Source organism: Arachis hypogaea, chromosome 11 (genome assembly GCF_003086295.3).
Source record: "Arachis hypogaea cultivar Tifrunner chromosome 11, arahy.Tifrunner.gnm2.J5K5, whole genome shotgun sequence".
Taxonomy (NCBI): domain Eukaryota; kingdom Viridiplantae; phylum Streptophyta; class Magnoliopsida; order Fabales; family Fabaceae; genus Arachis; species Arachis hypogaea.
This window is the reverse complement of record NC_092046.1, coordinates 148,220,309-148,237,594: the sequence shown is the minus strand read 5'-3', so window position 1 is coordinate 148,237,594 and position 17,286 is coordinate 148,220,309. Positions and strand designations below refer to the sequence as shown.

At 34.2% G+C, this 17,286-nt stretch overlaps 3 protein-coding genes across 4 annotated transcripts; 2 read left to right on the top strand and 1 right to left on the bottom strand.

Annotated features, from left to right (window-relative positions):
• Positions 1–50: 50 nt before the first annotated feature.
• Positions 51–3,276, bottom strand: LOC112723587 (18S rRNA (guanine-N(7))-methyltransferase RID2). The gene is made up of 9 exons (XM_025775005.2): positions 2,993–3,276; positions 2,778–2,853; positions 2,577–2,660; positions 2,385–2,440; positions 2,227–2,283; positions 1,676–1,725; positions 1,363–1,515; positions 790–919; positions 51–619 (listed from the first exon to the last, which is right to left on the bottom strand). Exons 1-9 carry the CDS (start codon positions 3,089–3,091, stop codon positions 455–457), a joined length of 870 nt encoding a protein of 289 aa, XP_025630790.1. The 5' UTR covers positions 3,092–3,276; the 3' UTR covers positions 51–454.
• A 2,170-nt stretch (positions 3,277–5,446) lies between these two features.
• Positions 5,447–7,847, top strand: LOC112723585 (spermidine hydroxycinnamoyl transferase). Its single transcript, XM_025775003.2, has 2 exons — positions 5,447–6,234; positions 7,274–7,847. Exons 1-2 carry the CDS (start codon positions 5,447–5,449, stop codon positions 7,845–7,847), a joined length of 1,362 nt encoding a protein of 453 aa, XP_025630788.1.
• A 901-nt stretch (positions 7,848–8,748) lies between these two features.
• LOC112723584 (villin-4) lies at positions 8,749–16,966 on the top strand. Of its 2 annotated transcripts, XM_029290369.2 has the most exons (24): positions 8,749–8,905; positions 9,245–9,324; positions 9,503–9,602; positions 10,151–10,219; positions 10,326–10,562; positions 10,683–10,860; positions 10,945–11,074; positions 11,181–11,343; positions 11,431–11,578; positions 11,712–11,812; positions 12,432–12,587; positions 12,815–12,883; positions 12,971–13,039; positions 13,125–13,262; positions 13,352–13,480; positions 13,779–13,926; positions 14,052–14,065; positions 14,579–14,719; positions 14,951–15,076; positions 15,182–15,247; positions 15,465–15,792; positions 15,907–16,106; positions 16,328–16,492; positions 16,597–16,966. In XM_029290369.2, the coding sequence occupies exons 2-23, from the start codon at positions 9,269–9,271 to the stop codon at positions 16,439–16,441; spliced, it is 2,880 nt and encodes a 959-aa protein (XP_029146202.1). In that variant the 5' UTR covers positions 8,749–8,905; positions 9,245–9,268; the 3' UTR covers positions 16,442–16,492; positions 16,597–16,966. The 2 variants fall into 2 exon arrangements, with proteins under 2 accessions (XP_029146202.1, XP_029146203.1); XM_029290370.2 differs by lacking the exon at positions 8,749–8,905 and having other exon boundaries at positions 8,938–9,324; positions 16,577–16,966.
• The last annotated feature ends 320 nt before the right edge of the window (positions 16,967–17,286 follow it).

Below are 17,286 nucleotides of genomic sequence, written 5' to 3'. Positions count from 1 at the left end.
TCGTGTCCCGTGTCCGTGCTTCATAGAGTTTAACACATTATCACAAATCATTTGGGTTCTCTTAAACAATAATAGTAATAATAATAATTAAAAAAATGATACACAGAAAGCAAACAAAACTCGTGAATGCATCACGGTAGCAAAATGTAGCTCGTCAAATAATAAAAAACAGAAAAGCAAATGTAGATTTGACTCTCCTTACACCAATTGATCCAAAAATTAAAGATTTTAAAAGATCGCCTATAATTTAAAGAACAGCCTTATGACTGAGGATCCCAAAATAAGTGTTATCACACCACAGTGTAATTTGTTCATTGTCCTCTACTCCATTTGATTGAGGAGCTTCCATTGAGCACGCAACACTATCCTTCAGGACAGATGCAGTTTGTGCCCGTCTATAAATAGCATATGGGTTGGTATGGTATGCACGACAGAAAGGAAAGTGTCAAATAGATTAAAAGCGATCCTTCCGTTTCCGACCTGTGTACTTGGTATCCGGAGGTACAGCATTTCCTCTTCTTCTCATCTGCTCCTTCTTCCTCTTTATCCATTCTTTTCCCTTGCCACTCTTATTCCATTTCTGTTTCTTCTGGGGTCTATGCCTGTCTGAAACTCGTACCTGCAGTATTTTTATTTTTGTTCAATAAACTAAAAGCTCAAACAAGCAGGGGAGAAGGGGGAGGGGGGAATGCTAAAAGCCACGATTTTTTGGAGTTCTAATTCTCTAGAGAGCTCAATTTGTCTCTGGAAAGATCTAAAATGAATTAATAGTTATGAAGAGACACTCACAGTCTGATTTTCTTCATCTTCACTGTCATCATCAGAGCAACTCTCCCCATTGTCATCTTTACCCTCCGGCATTGAATTTACTGCTCTTTGACCACATGTGAGAACAAGAAATTCTTTTCTCTTCTTAGTACTGTCATAAGACAATTTCAAGTTAGTCGACCACAATGCACGGGAGGGCTAGGCAAAGAGTCATAAGCTACCGATGCACATTTGCAAGCAAGTTAAATATACAGTTCAAGATGATCCTATCCAAGATAAATTATGTAATAAATTTCAGCTGGTTTGTGCAAACAATGTAGAAACAAAACGAAAACTGCCAAGTGAACAGAGGAATGGATCACATACATCTCTTGTGCTTCACAATACACACTTATTTACCTCATCAAAAGGACACAAATTTAGCTCAATTGATAGCCAGAATGTCCTATGGCTAGATTGACCAGAAAATAGGATTACAACACCAAACACTTGAAGACAACAATTTTTGGAGGTTGATTGAACAACCAATAAGAAAAAATGTAATTCCTCTTGAAACAAATCAAGCCTTAGTAGTTATGTAACAAGTGTTCAAACCTGTGTGGGAAATCAACAACTATACCACCAGCAAATCCAGCGCGCATAGCAGCCTTCAAAATCAATTCACGCTGGTTTATATTTTCAGGATAAATTTGAAATACTGCTCTAGCTCCATTTGCCAAGCATCTGTACAAAGAAGTGAAAAAAGCCCTACGAGAGGGGGAAAAAAGTGTATGTTATTAGAGCAACATTTATCAATACAAAAAATAACCATTAGATGTTTGCAATTTTCCAAGTCCTTGAGTTAAGAGTTTAAGGAGATTCAAATTATAAATAATTAAAAGTGGACTAAATAAGAAACGGAACGTACTTCAATCTTAGTATTGGATTGTGAGACGATTTATCAGCATTGCATAACCACTGGATCATCATCAAATAAGTTCACAAAATTAAGAATAGAAATAAGAGTATGAGACACACAAAAAGGGTTGATAGTTGAAAACCATGATTTATTCACATGATAAGGTTCAAACCAGAAATTTTTCTTGATTCGTTATATTGGATTATACAATTTTTAAATTACAATATTTACTACGCATTACAAATACATTGAGACACTACAGAAAGGTTCTAACCAAGTACCAGTAAAAAAAATTCTTCTCAAAAGGCATTACATTCACTTCCAATATGGTGTTCATGCTGTGGTACTCATAATCTATTATATTTTCTTATCCTCATTTATTACCATTATTTTGTTGTTCCTAGGGTGTTCCTATGCATACTTCTGCTGCACTTGGTTCACTATTAGCAAATCTCTACTAAAGTAATGCAAAATCCAATTCAAAGGTAGAAAGTTTTCCTAAATCCTAATGCAAAATCCCAAAGCTAAGACATTTACAAAAATTATTAATTAAAGCACACCTGAACAGCAGATATACTAATGACCCCATCAATTACTCCAGGACGAAGCCCTAAACCCTGAAACCAAAAACTAAAGGCTATTAAGAAACGAATTAAACAGGTGAAATGCACAAAATTAAGAACCAACTTGGAAACTGAAAGTGCTTTAGGGTGAATACCTGGCCCATGTCACCAAGTAGAAGGTCACCCTCAACCTCTCGCTCAACAGCAACATCTGAGAGTTAAAATTAGAATATGTCAACAAACCAAAAGCAAAAGCAAAATAACAGGAATGAAGGAATAACAAAAATTCATCTAAACTCAATCTATCTCCCTAAAAAAATAAATATATAAATAAATAAATAACATACTGAGCATTGATGGGGAAATGTCAAGACCAATCCAGTGATGTCCATTCTCTGAAAGTGTCTCACCACTAAGTCCTGATCCACAACCTACATAGAACAAATAAACCAATATTACAATTGTAAAAAAAAAATGCTACTTCCACATTCATAAAAGCATATTCATATGATCATGATAAGCATAATAATGATAAGATAATGAATTACCTATATCGAGGAGTAACTTGGGAATGCCATCATCGGGCAAAGCAAGAAGCTCGAGGGCTCTCTCCGACAGTGATGCCTATTTTTGTTTGTTTTAATTCGATTTAACATAAACAGAAATTAGTTCAATAAGCTCATCTAAGAAGTAAACATAATCAGGATCGGAATTGAGTATAGTAAAGGGAAAAGAAGTACAGGTAGGAAAAAAAAAAAAAAACCTGAATTTCAACGATACGGGAAGAAGAAGTGTACTTGCGAGCTTCGGCGTCATCATAGAATATCTCAGGTGGCGCCACCAGCTCCGGTCGAGACGCCATCGCACGCTAATTTTGATAATTTCAGCTTCAAGATTTCAACAATAACAACTGCTGCAGGAGCAAAACCCTAAACACCGTTAGCTGAAAGGGGAGGGTTTGATACTGCAAACTGCAAAGTGCAAACCCCTAAACCCTCTTAGCTGAGAAGATGATTTAATTCATGGTTATGAAAACCGAATGATAGTGGGTCAAATAAAAAACAGGCAAATAATAAAAAATGTTGGGCCAATTGGGCTTTTCATGGACCTATATGGGCTTGTTGTATTAGTACTACTCTCCCTTTTATATTTTTCCTAGTCTTTGACCCGATGGATAATAAGAAAAATAATTCGAAGATAAGAAAATAAATTGTAGTCCCAAAAAAGTTACAAATTTCAAAATGGACCAAATTCGTGGGGTTAGTTGGGTTGGTCTAGTGGTTAGCTCACTAGTCCGCTTAAGCAAGTGTCGGGGGTTCGAATCCCGCCTTGTGCATGCAGCAACCCATTGGCCAGCGGCAAACCCTTAAATGGAGCTCAGTACCGCGACGGATTAGTCCTTGACCTGCCGGGTTGGGGGATACCGTGGAAAACCAAAAAACGAACGAATTTTTACTTTTTAAATCAGACCTACTTAAATTTCAGATTAAATGTGTTGAGTCTGATTTTGGATTAAATAAATTGAGCTCGATAAATTAAAAAGAGTAAGTTGAATAGGTGATTTATTATTATTTTTTTTTTTTAACATTTTTCCTTATTCAACTCAAAAATCTGATTCACCCACTAAAAAAATTTATTTATTTAATTTTTTTGGATTAAAATTAACTCTTTTTATCATCTTTTTAAATAAATGGATATGTTTATATAACCCTATTCATATCCTGCTCCAATGTTAAGGTTCAGGCCCAAATAAAAGGCCCAATCTTAAAGATTGGCTCTCACTCGTTACCGACCTCCTCTTGGAAAGTCGGTCTCAACAGCGACTTGGCTCAAAGAAGTCGGGAACGAAGATTAGCTGGTAGATAACCCTCTTTCAAATAAGTAACTGCTCCTAAGATCTCTCAACACACTTCCAGGAGCCATATTCTAACCTCCCTAAGATAAAGGGACGGTTATCCTCCTTAAAAGGTGAAACTACTCAAACGGTGGTTATTGGTTCACCACTATAAATACACTGACACCCCTCAGGTATAAAAAAGTCCCAATACTCTCTAGACCTGCTTATACCCTTGCTAACTTAAGCACATCGGAGTGTCTTTGCAGGTACCACCCCATTTTCTCACACACAAATCGGACGGAGGCCCCAAGGCGCAAACCTGCTCGGAGGCTTCCTCAAACGATTAGGCCAACCCAACGAGTTCAACCCATTAATCTCCGGTTACCCATCGTAACAAACCCATTAAACTGGTCATAAACAAATAAAAAATTTGAGACTCGTGAATAAATAAAAATAAACAAGACAGTATATTTAAAAAATTTTGTAAATTTGTTACATCAAAACATCTCTATTCACAAGCTGTTTCTCCTGCATAATTATCATTGATCAAAATTAAATAAATTTAAATAAAAAATTATGGAGAGTTAACACTTTTTATTAATATTAGTTAGTAGATTAGATTAATATTTTATTTTTAACGGAGAAGGTACCAGTCAAAAACCAGCTAAATGTCTCTGTGTGAATTCAAAATCTCTACGTAGATGGTGCTTATACTAGGTATTAGGATGTTTCTTCTACTAAGTATCAGAATGTTTTTTTTTTTCATACTAAATGGATGTTCTTTTATATATTTTATAATTTTTTTTATATACTAAGAATCGGGATTGTTGGAAGTTCTGTGATTCCCGCCCCTATTTCTTCAACATATCATTCAGAATTTTAATTTGGGGTGAGAAACAATTAATATCAAATATTATAAATTAAAAACAAATAAAATTAATTAAATATAATTATAAATTAGTTAAATTATTTATTTTTTTGGCTGACCCTCTTTTACTTTTCCTTTATTTTTATACTTAGAATTTAAAATTATCAAATATTTAAAAAAGAAGATAAACTTTGTTGATAACGTAGTATTACTCTCTAAATGAATAACAAAGAGAATTTTGTTTCCATTTTACACATTGGTGAAAAGTTGAAGTAGGAGAAAGTAAAAACGTGCAAGCAACAAATTTATTCAAAAAATTGAAATCGTGCCTGCACTATAATGCGCTTAAACCAAAGCTGAAATTCTGACTCTTTGGTGCTACAACGTAACCAACCCCTCATATGGATTTCATTTCATCCTACATTTATGGTAAGATAACATGCATTTTCATAGTTACTACCTATACTATAAGTAATAACAAACATTTTCACCACCAAGCATTCAATTACACTATGGCAATCACGTTAATAGGGTCTTGCATGGTGAGGCCTAACGAGGCAACATGGTGTGGTCGCTTACCATTATCCGAATGGGACCAAATAGGAACCATCACACATGTTCCCACCATCTACTTCTATCATAAACCCACAACCTTACACACTTCCACCATTGTCAACACTTTGAAGGACTCTTTGAGTCGTGTGCTTGTACCATTTTACCCCTTGGCTGGTCGGTTACACTGGATAAATAACGGTCGTCTTCAGCTCGAATGCAACGCCATGGGAGCTCAGTTCATTGAAGCCGAATCGTCATCAACCCTAGAAGAGGTTGGTGACTTGTCACTTTCGTCCGAGTATCTCTACCACCTTTCTCCAAACGTAGACTATACTCTCCCGATTCATGAGTTGCCGCTGTTCATTGTTCAATTCACGACGTTCAAGTGTGGCGGATTCGGCCTCAGCTTGGCGATTTCTCATGCCATTGCCGATGGACAAAGTGCACTGCATTTTATCAACGAGTGGTCGAGGTTTGCGCGCGGTGAGGCCTTGGAGATGGTGCCGTTTCTTGATAGGAAAGTGTTGCGTGCCGGAGAACCACCTTTGGCGCCGTTGCCGGCTGGCCATGGGCGGTCGGAGTTCGAAAATCCTCCGTTGTTGCTGGGGCAGTCTACCAATATGGAGCAGAGGAAAAAGAAAACCACGGTGGAGTTTTTCAAGTTGAGCAAACAACAAGTTGATGGGTTGAGGAATTTGGCAAATCTTAGTTGGGGTAAACCTAGCAATGGACGTGGTTATACCAGGTAATCAACTACCAAAAAATATTTACAAGATAATAAAAAATATAAAATATTATTTATATATTAAAATTAGTTATCATATATTTGTATATAAATATAAGTATAATTTAATTTATTTTTAATATATATTTTATATTGATAATTAATTTTAGTGTATATTTTGTATAGTTGTATAAATTAATCCAAAATAGTCTAATTTTTTTATTTTATATTTATTAATTATTATTAAAATAAATAAATAAATAAATTTAGATATAATAAAAATGTTACATATATAAAATTAAGTAAAAATTTATATGCAGTTATCTTTATGTAAAATTAATTGTTGAGAATTATTAGATAATTTAACAAATTTTAACTATCAATTTTATATGAATATAACTGTATATGTGAGTTTTTATTATAAAATTGTAGATATTAAATTAAATAAAATGATTGTATTATTATCTTTTTAGTATAATTAACTAATTAAGTAATAATTAACTTTTTTTTTCATCTCATTAGCTATCATATTCAAGTGAATATTCAATGATAATCCATTTTTTTTTTTATTTTTTCAATACTTTGTTATTTTGTTAAATTATTGTTAGTTAAAAGAAAAATTAATTTCTTAACAAAATCTATAATATATTAAGAGTTTATTTAAAGAATTTAATTTGATATAAGTTAATATTTTAGAAAATATTTAATACTTGTATTAAAAAAATTCAAGAGCCAACATAATTTATTACTTTCATTCAATATTTTTAATTATTAATTTAAATTTTTAATAATAATCTAATAATAACATATTTTTAATTTATATTTTTAAATATTAATTACTAATTGTTCCAAAAAAAAAATTCTTCCTCACTTGTATTTATGCGTTAGAACTTAGAACCAACACTAACAATTTGTTTTTTCCACTAAAAATATTTGCCATTTCTCGATAAGGTTTGCGGAAAAAAGCTATTTAAAGCGAGGATATTTGTAAAATAATAAATAAAAACTAATGATTATTAATTTTTTCACTTATGCAAGTTTAGCATATGTTGTGTTGTAGGTACGAAACAGTAGCGGGGCACGTGTGGAGAAGCGCATGCAAGGCAAGGGAGCACAAAAATGACCAACCAACGTGTCTAGGGGTGTGTGTGGATTCAAGGTGTCGCATGAAGCCGCCATTGCCAAAAGGGTACTTCGGGAACGCAACCTTGGACGTGGTTGCAACCTCTCTTTCCGGTGATTTGGTTTCAAGGCCATTAGGGTATGCTTCAAGCAGAATAAGGGAAGCCATTGAGAAGGTGACTGATGAGTACATCAAGTCAGAGATTGAGTTCTTGAAGAACCAACAGGATTTGAGCAGGTTTCAGGATCTTCATGCCATGAGAAGTGACAAGGGTCCATTCTATGGTAACCCTAACATGGGTGTGGTCAGTTGGTTGACTTTGCCGGTCAACGGCCTTGACTTTGGATGGGGTAAAGAGGTTCAAATGTATCCCGGTACACATGAATTTGATGGTGATTCTGTTCTTCTTCCTGGTCTTGATAGTGATGGTTCTGTTGTTCTTGCTATATGTTTGCAAGTGGATCATATGGATGCATTTAGGAAGCATTTCTACCAAGAGGAATCATGCTAATTGAACCGTGTTTAATATAGTATTAGATTTCATTTCTTAATAACCATAGTTTTCTTTAGTATTTTTACATGGAATAATGTATGTACGAATTTCGTAATATCAATTTCATTTTGTTTTCTTCACTATATGTTTAACAATCAATACAGTTCAACTCGTTTGAAACATAATATCTTTTGAAAAATAAGTATGAAATATGCAATACGTCCCATGTAAAATATTTAATTACAAAATATATATTTATGGTGTTATTCTAATACCCAAATAAATTATGTTAAAAATTTAGGTGCACTTGAAATTGATAGTTGAGAATCGTTAAATGACTTGATATTTTAGTTGAACAAAAATGTTATTTGTATACTAAAATCAGTCATTAAAATCAATCATCAATGTATTTATATATATGTGGTTTAATTTATTTTTAATGTGTATTTATATTTCAACATATATTTTATACCGGTGACTAATTTTAATGTACACGTAATATAATCATTAATTAAATTATCATCTAACGGCTCTCACTTATCAATTTCACATAAAGTTAATTGAATATGAGTTTCTACCATAAATTATACACATGAATTAGTACGTGATATTCATATAAATACTTCCATCATTTGTAACTGTAATTATATAAAGTTTAATTTTAATAATTCCTAGCAAGCAGCAGCACCTTAGGCTAAAGTATGTTTTTGGCATTCAATCCACAAAATGCGGAAGTCAGCTCCCTCCATTGCCAAACATTCTTAAACTCCCTACTCCATTCGCTCTCATCTCTTCTATCTCCTCAAATAATTATTGTCCCAAATTTATTAAAAATTAAATAAAATTAAAAAAAAAAGAGAAAAAGGAAATGTCACTAACATGCAAAAGAGAAAACCTCTAGAACAAACAAATTTATAGAAAATAGAAATTGGAAAAAACAAAAAAAAAAAAACAAAAAAGTGGTGATACATGTATGGATGCATATTCAGTGTCATTTATTACCCACTGCTACATACCAAAACAATGGAATTTCTCATCGCACTGTAGCTGATTCCCACATTAATTATAAGAAAAAGGTATAGTTTTTATTGTGCGTGGTTTTTTTTCCTTCTTATTTAGTCATAGAAAATTTTGAATTCATCCAAAAACTCGCTTTCGATTCTCAATCCAATTGCGACGCGCGCGCTAATATTATTCGATTGAAGGCATTGAAGAATGCGGATACAATGATCAACAAAAAATTGCAACAAAATGCCACCCGAAAAAATGTGTCTGAATCTCGTTCTATGATTTTTTGGGGGTGGCGCGTTTTGTTTCCGTTGCTGATAAGCTACCTTTGCAATTCACCATTTCCTATTTTCAGCTATAGAACAGATTCAGCTAATTTGATATCCAGATTCATTGCTTTGTTTCAGGGTAATTATTGTTGATATTCAAGGATGGCTGTTTCAATGAAAGATTTGGATCCAGCTTTCAAAGGAGCTGGACAGAAGGAGTATCCTGAACTAGTTAACAATAATATATCTATCTTCTCTCTGTCTCAATGTATTGTGATGTTTACAATTTATAATATTTTCATCTGGAGATAGTTTATTCAAGTTCATTTAGTTTTGATTTCGTGCTTGTACTCTTACTAGTACTTCTTCATTATGGTTTTCCTTAACCATAGATAGTGGACTTGAAATTTGGCGTATTGAGAATTTTAATCCAGTTCCCATCCCTGAGTCTTCTCATGGGAAGTTTTACACTGGTGACTCATATGTGATCTTAAAGGTAACCAATATTTTCCAACTGGTTTCTCTTTCATGGAATGCTGGCCTCATATTGACATTTATTGTTGTTATGTTATGTCACACGAGATCGATTTTGATATTTGCTCCTTCTTTTTTTTTTCTTTGTGAACATTGGTTATGGAACTTAAATGCTTTTAGGGTGATTTAGCACATGCGGCTCCCACTATTATGAAGTATAGGGAGAGAATTAGATGTAAGAAATCCTATTAAATAATGTTTCTATTTTATGCTAACTTTGCCTCTCTGGCTTTCTTGCATAAAGAGTGCAACCTTAGAAGGTGGAGAGGAACTCTAATATTAAGTTGATATTTAGTGTTTCACTATCAAATTAAAACCTCTAACTTTTATCATAAGAGTAAAGCTGTGCAACCAAAAGAAGGGGGACATTATCAAGCCTGAGAATTTAGTTAGATTCAAATATGACAAAGTGATACAGAACAGTTCTTGCTGTTATATGCATTTTCTAGGTACAAACATAAAAGATGTTGATGTGCCAAAGTTTTCTTTTTTCTGATACACTCCATGCAGACAACTGCTTCAAAAAGTGGTGCTCTACGCCATGATATCCATTTCTGGCTTGGAAAAGACACCAGTCAGGTAAGTTTTATTGTTTATATATTGCCATTCTCCTCCACCTGTTTTTGATTCAACTAGCTCTTTATAACATGTTACTAATCATGATGACTTGATGACAATAACATAGGATGAAGCTGGTACTGCAGCTATAAAAACAGTTGAGTTGGATGCAACTCTAGGAGGACGTGCTGTTCAGTATCGTGAGGTGCAAGGTCACGAAACTGAAAAGTTCCTGTCTTATTTCAAACCATGCATTATACCACAAGAAGGTGGAATTGCCTCTGGTTTCAACCATGCTGAGGCTGAAGAATATAAGACACGGTTGTTTGAGGTCAAAGGAAAACATGTTGTACACGTTAGAGAGGCAAGTGTGACAATAACTTGTTTAGCTTTGAGTCTTATTATTGTCCAGACCGTATATCACACCACACATGCATGGAGACCTTAGTACTACTTGTGATTTAGCTATATGTGTTGGTTACAGGTTCCTTTTGCTCGATCTTCTCTCAACCATGATGATGTTTTTATTCTGGATACCGAGTCCAAAATCTTCCAATTTAATGGTTCCACTTCATCTATTCAAGAAAGGGCTAAAGCATTGGAAGTTGTGCAGTATATTAAGGATACTTACCATGATGGCAAATGTGACATAGCTGCTATTGGCAAGTATAGAGATATATTTTAAAATTTTCAAAGTGATTGCTTAGTATCATGAATTGAATGTATGTACTTGAACTTCCATGCAGAGGATGGAAAGTTGATGGCTGATGCTGAAAGTGGAGAATTCTGGGCTTTATTTGGAGGCTTTGCTCCTCTTCCCCGAAAAGGCGCTAGTGATGATGCTAAACATGGTTCTCATCCTCTAAAGCTGCTTCGGTAATATGTTGTTTCAGTGAGCAGATTATATTGGTGAAAATCAATGATTATATTTAAATAGATTCTATAATGCTCTAGTTAATTAATGAAAGTAGCACTTTTACAGTGTTGAAAAAGGGAAGGCAGAACCAATTGAAGCTGATTCTTTGACAAGGGAGTTACTTGAAACAAAAAAATGCTATATTCTAGATTGTGGGTTGGAAGTGTTTATATGGATGGGAAGAAACACTTCTCTTGATGCAAGAAAAAGCGCAGGTGTATCTGCAGAAGTAAGACCTCATTTGATTATATCTTTCTTAATACTGTTCAACATTTTACTGAGTTATGACTCTTAAATTGCTGCTAACTTAAAACAGGAGTTACTCAATAGCACCGACCGACCGAAATCCCAGATAATTCGTATAATTGAAGGATTTGAAACAGTGATGTTCAAGTCCAAGTTTGATTCTTGGCCTGAGACAACTAATGTGCAAAATTCCGAAGATGGACGCGGCAAGGTGGCAGGTTAGTTTGAAATAAACTTTGTAGCTTTTGTAGCCTGTATAGATTTCTCCTCCTTTATATTTGTTTCTCAGCATAATTGGTCATACTGTCATTATATTCTTATAAATTTATGTATTATTTTGTTTCTTTATAGCACTTCTAAAACGTCAAGGAGTGGATGTAAAGGGTCTATTGAAAGCTGAGCCAGTAAAAGAAGAACCTAAACCGCACATTGATTGCACAGGACATTTGCAGGTATCTTAATCCATCAACACTGATGTCTTTTGATTTTTTGTAATGCAAGAATCATTTACACTAAGTCATCTGCATGCTGAAAGCTCCACTGGTTTCTCCTTCTAAAGATGACTTCAAGCATACATGACATGCAAGCTGTATTCTATTATATACTTCAATATGTGAAACATTGACTTGTTTAGATTTAACTTGGAATTCTGAAGAATTAATTTTGGCTATTGGTATTGTAACCCCATGTAAGGCTTGACAAAAGCTCTTTCCCATGGTTTCTTTTTGCTTTATTGATCCCAAGAATTTTCCTTCGTTCCACTTTGTTACTATTTAAGTTTTCACCGAAAAGCATGCCTTACTTAGATCATAATTGTTGACTTGAAACAGCAAAGAGAAAGTAGTCAATTCCATTGTGGAATTTATGAATTTACAAGCAGTTGTGGCTAGATATCTTAGGCAAATATTTGTATTGCTTCATAAGGTTTTGATAAATAGCATCCCTTAACAATTTTAGAAATATGCTCTGTATTTCTCCCTTTTTGGCTCGAATGATTGGCTTGACTGTGCTTCATTTCAACATTTCTCTTTTGCTTCTGTTGTTAACAAGGGGTTTACTATTACTGCACAGGTTTGGCGCGTAAACGATCAGGAAAAAATTTCCCTACCAGACTCTGAACTTTCAAAGTTTTATAGTGGAGATTGCTATATATTTCAGTATACATATAACGGAGATGATAGGGAAGAGTGTCTCATAGGAGCATGGATGGGAAATAATAGTGTTGAGGTGAAAGATTTGAAATATTTTCCTCTGGTTCTTCTTGCATGTCTGTTTATGATGATTTATTACAAAATAAAACAACTTAAAATCTGCTTGCAAAACATGATGTCTCCAAACAATCACAACATTGGTATTTTCTTTGGTACTGGAAACAGAAATTGTTTCAGAACTGTACTATATTAACCTGCATACCTTACATGGTAATTTATTTATTTATTTATTTTTGAAAGTAGGGAGATAGAACTACAGCTCTTTCAATGGGCTGCAAAATGGTTGAGTCAATGAAGTTTATCCCTTCCATGGTAATTTTTCATTTCGATTTGTTGCAAGATTATGTCCACTCATTGCTCATGTCCTTATTGACATTATCCATGTCCAATTGATTGAAGGCACGTATCTATGAGGGCAGTGAACCAATTCAATTTCATGCTATCATGCAAACTTTCATCGTTTTTAAGGTGTGGGATCCTCATCTTTTGGAACTAAGAAAAAAACCACTCTTTTTGACGAATATAACTGTTTTCCTTTAATACTGTTTATCAGGGTGGACTTAGTGATGGATACAAGAATCACATTGCAGAAAAGGGAATTCCAGATGAGACATACAAAGAGGCTGGTGTTGCATTATTCCGCATCCAGGGCTCTGATCCAGAAAATATGCAAGCTATACAAGTTGAACCAGTATGTCATTTGCCTCTTTACAGTGCCTATCTCTATAGACCCATTTTGTATGAGTAATGCACACTAATGAATATTCTTTTGCCAACCAGGTTGCTTCCTCCTTGAATTCCTCCCATTGCTACATACTTCATAGCGAAACCGCCCTCTTTAGTTGGTCTGGAAGTTTAACAACATCAGAAGACCATGAACTTGTTGAGAGAATGCTGGATTTCATAAAGGTCTGATATGTTCCAAGAAATACTTGATCTGAAATATCTGTTTTATCCAACTTCAAAGGATAACCATTTTTCCACCTACATACTTATATTAGACTCTGAATGAGTTGATTAGAAGAGATTTAAGTGTAAATGGGCTGAGTTTAGACATGATTCATGACAAGGCATAATGGTGTCACATTTTCCATTGGGATATATAGGATTGATCTCACATTTTTCCAAGCCACTGAGCTGAAAAATATACCAATATATAAAGTAAGTTTCTTTTTCCTGAATGCATATATTTGCCAATTGTCTGCAGCCAGAGTTACAACCCAAATCACATAAGGAAGGTATAGAATCTGAACAGTTTTGGGAATTATTAGGAGGAAAAACAGAATATCCAAGTCAAAAGATTGTGAGGGGCAAGGAGCATGACCCTCACCTATTTTCTTGTCACTTCTCAAAAGGTAAGGACTATTTTCTTGTTTGATAGAAAAGATTTATGTTCGCCCCCAGATCCCTCTCTTCTTGAAGGCAAATGGATGACTTGTTTATAATGATTTCTTGGGCTGCCTGATTGACCAACATCCAGGAGGAGACTTAAAGGTACCTACACTGACTTATCTGTATTGATATAAGTAATCATTATTCAAGATGGAAAATCAAGCTGGTACTCAAACTGGTAAAATAGGAAACAAAATAAATCCTTGATAATTAAAAAAATCGGCTTAATCAGCAGTGAATAGTTACAGAACAGGGATGACATACTGTTGATTAAGTGTGAAAGATGCATTCTTGGGTTTTCATCAAGTTATTGCAATGGCAGTCCATATGCTTGTTCACTTGATTATATGTCCTGTGATATATTTTAGCTAGACACTGGTGTTAATTAAACTCATATAATTACCAAACTTTATTTTATATTGGCTAAATACAAACAAATTATGGCTAACCTGGTCAATATAAAATATCTATATTTGAAGTTTGGATATGATACCCCTTCTTGAGTTTTGACCATCTATTCTTCCTTTTAAGACTAACTCTCAATATAAAATGCTGGCAAAAAGTTTGATCAATTTGTACCTGCTACAATGCATTAATCTGAAGGGATGTTTGCAGGTGAAAGAGATATACAATTTTTCCCAGGATGATCTGATGACAGAAGATATATTCATCTTGGATTGTTACTCTGAAATCTTTGTCTGGGTTGGCCAGGGAGTTGACCCCAAGAGCAGAATGCAGTCTCTAACCATTGGCGAGGTATAACTGATTTTGCTTTCGCTGGAAGTTTTAAATGTGCTAGTATAACTTAGTGAATAATATTCTGAAGAGTTATCAATATAACTTCACAAGATGGTTGTTTTTCTGTCCTTTTAAGACCAGTATAACATTAGACTACCATAAGATTTTGACTTACATTGTCTTTTACATCTTTTAGTACTTTCTGACATGGGGTGTGCAATTCTTAACTTACTGTTTTGGATTGAACAGAAATTTATTGAGCATGATTTTCTTCTAGAAAAATTATCTCGGACCACTCCAATGTTTATTGTAATGGAAGGTAGCGAGCCACCGTTCTTCACTTGTTTCTTCAAATGGGAGGCTGCAAAAGCTGCAGTAAGTTTCTCAGTATAATAGCTTAAATTATATGATTTTATATCATTTTGAATTTTTGTTTGTTGATCATCCACCCCTCCCCCCAACCCCACTTTTTCTTGGCAGATGCTTGGAAATTCATTTCAAAGGAAGCTTACAATCTTGAGAAATGGGGGTACTCCACCAGTGGTTGTAAGGCATCTTTTCTTTGCTTCCCTGACAGTTCTTGAATTATAGTTCTCTGAAGATTCACTTTTCATTTTCATTTTCCTCTCATAGTTCTAGTGTACTTCATCTACTAATCTGCTCTACATTATTGCATAGTAGTGAAAGCATTGACCTTCATATTTATATTTTGTTTTCATTTTCATTTATCCTTTTGGTTGTTGAATATTTAACACATTAACAGAAACCAAAACGAAGACCATCTTTACAATATGGTGATAAGTGCCAGCGTTCCTCGCGCAGCATGTCTGTTAGTCCTACTCCTGAACGTGTTCGTGTCAGGGGCCGGTCGCCAGCATTTAATGCCATAGCATCCACTTTTGAGAAGCCTAAAGATAGGAACCTTTCAACCCCACCTCCAATTGTGAGAAAAGTGTATCCAAAATCAGGGACAGCAAACTTGAATACTCTTTCTCTTGGTCTTGGATCTAAGTCTTCAGCCATAGCTCGGCTTACTTCTAGTTTTGAAATGCCTTCAGCACGGGGAAAGTTGATACCTCAGTCGCTTAGAGGTATGAAATAATAAACTTGATGAGTTTCCTCCTCCATTGATATTTGATTTCAGTAATAGATTTTGCTTTAATGTAATATACCTCATCTGTTTCTTGTGTTGTTATGATGTAAAGTGACTTCCAATACGCTCAAATCAAACCCAGAAAGAAGTGATAGTGAGGATTCTATGAGCAGCAGATTAGAATCTCTTACAGAGGAAGATGCAAAAGAAGGTGAAGCTGACGATGATGAAGGACTCCCAGTTTATCCGTATGATAGCGTTAACACAGCTTCTACCAATCCAGTACCAGACATTGATGTGACTAAACGAGAGGTATAAGCTTTTTCTTAAGGTGATTCAAAGATGATAGCTAAGATGTTACCCATATCATATTAAGTAGTTTGGTCAAACATATTAAACCATCTAACAGTTCTCAGCTATCATCTTCATATAAAATCACCTTCATCTTAGTCACCTTTTCTTAATACCTTCAAAACTGTGTTTATAAGATTTATTCATTTTGGTTCTTACTTGTTTGAGCTACATGCATGTAGGCTTATCTGTCAGCAACAGAGTTCAAAGAAAAACTTGGCATGACGAAGACTGAATTTTACAAGTTGCCGAAATGGAAACAAAACAAACTCAAAGTGACCGTTCAATTGTTCTGAGGTTTACATTATACTTTGCCTCGTGTTGATTCAATGCAGTTCAAGTTGCAGGTAGAAGGAAACTTTGCCTGTCACTGTCTACATATTTTTTAACTTCCACATTGTTGTCTTTGCTCTTTTTCTTATACACCTCAGATATGCTATCTATTCTGTAGTGATAAACTGGCATGGATTGAAAGGGACAGCATCAGTGTTTTTTAACATAGCTGCTTCTGCTCCTCCCAAGATGGATTTCATGATGTAGAGAGAAACTGGAGATTTTCCACCATTCTCCACCTTTATTTGTAGTGGTTTGATGATGTGCAGAGTTTTTTTCTTTGTTGAGAACTGCTTGAGGTTGCCTTTATTGAGTTTTCTCCAATCATTCTTTCATTCATTATTAATTTTGGCGAAGCAATTTTGAGCTTGCAATATGATAATATCTTAGGTTGTATTGATAATTGAGGATAAAATTTGTACAGCAGAGTGTATAAACCACTCAAAGTTAATTATTTTGCAAATAAAAGTATCATTTTTTTCTCTTCTTATTCTTGTTTATGGCAACTTTTTCTTGCTTTTGTTGAACTTCAACTCTACAAATTGTACAAATTAAGTTTAGAAGAAAAGTATCTTTATAAAGTTGACAGCGTCCTAAAAAATAGCGTATATTTAATTATTTATTTATTTATTAAAAAGATAATTAAAACATAAATTAATACGAAGAATAAACACAAAAAATTAGAAAAATTTTGATTTCAAAATATTGATAGACTACTGAAAGAAAATCTTAGAACAACGATTAATCGTTTTTGTAATCTCAAAGTCTCTATAATTTCAAAATTACGAATTCAAGCCATAAAATTAAC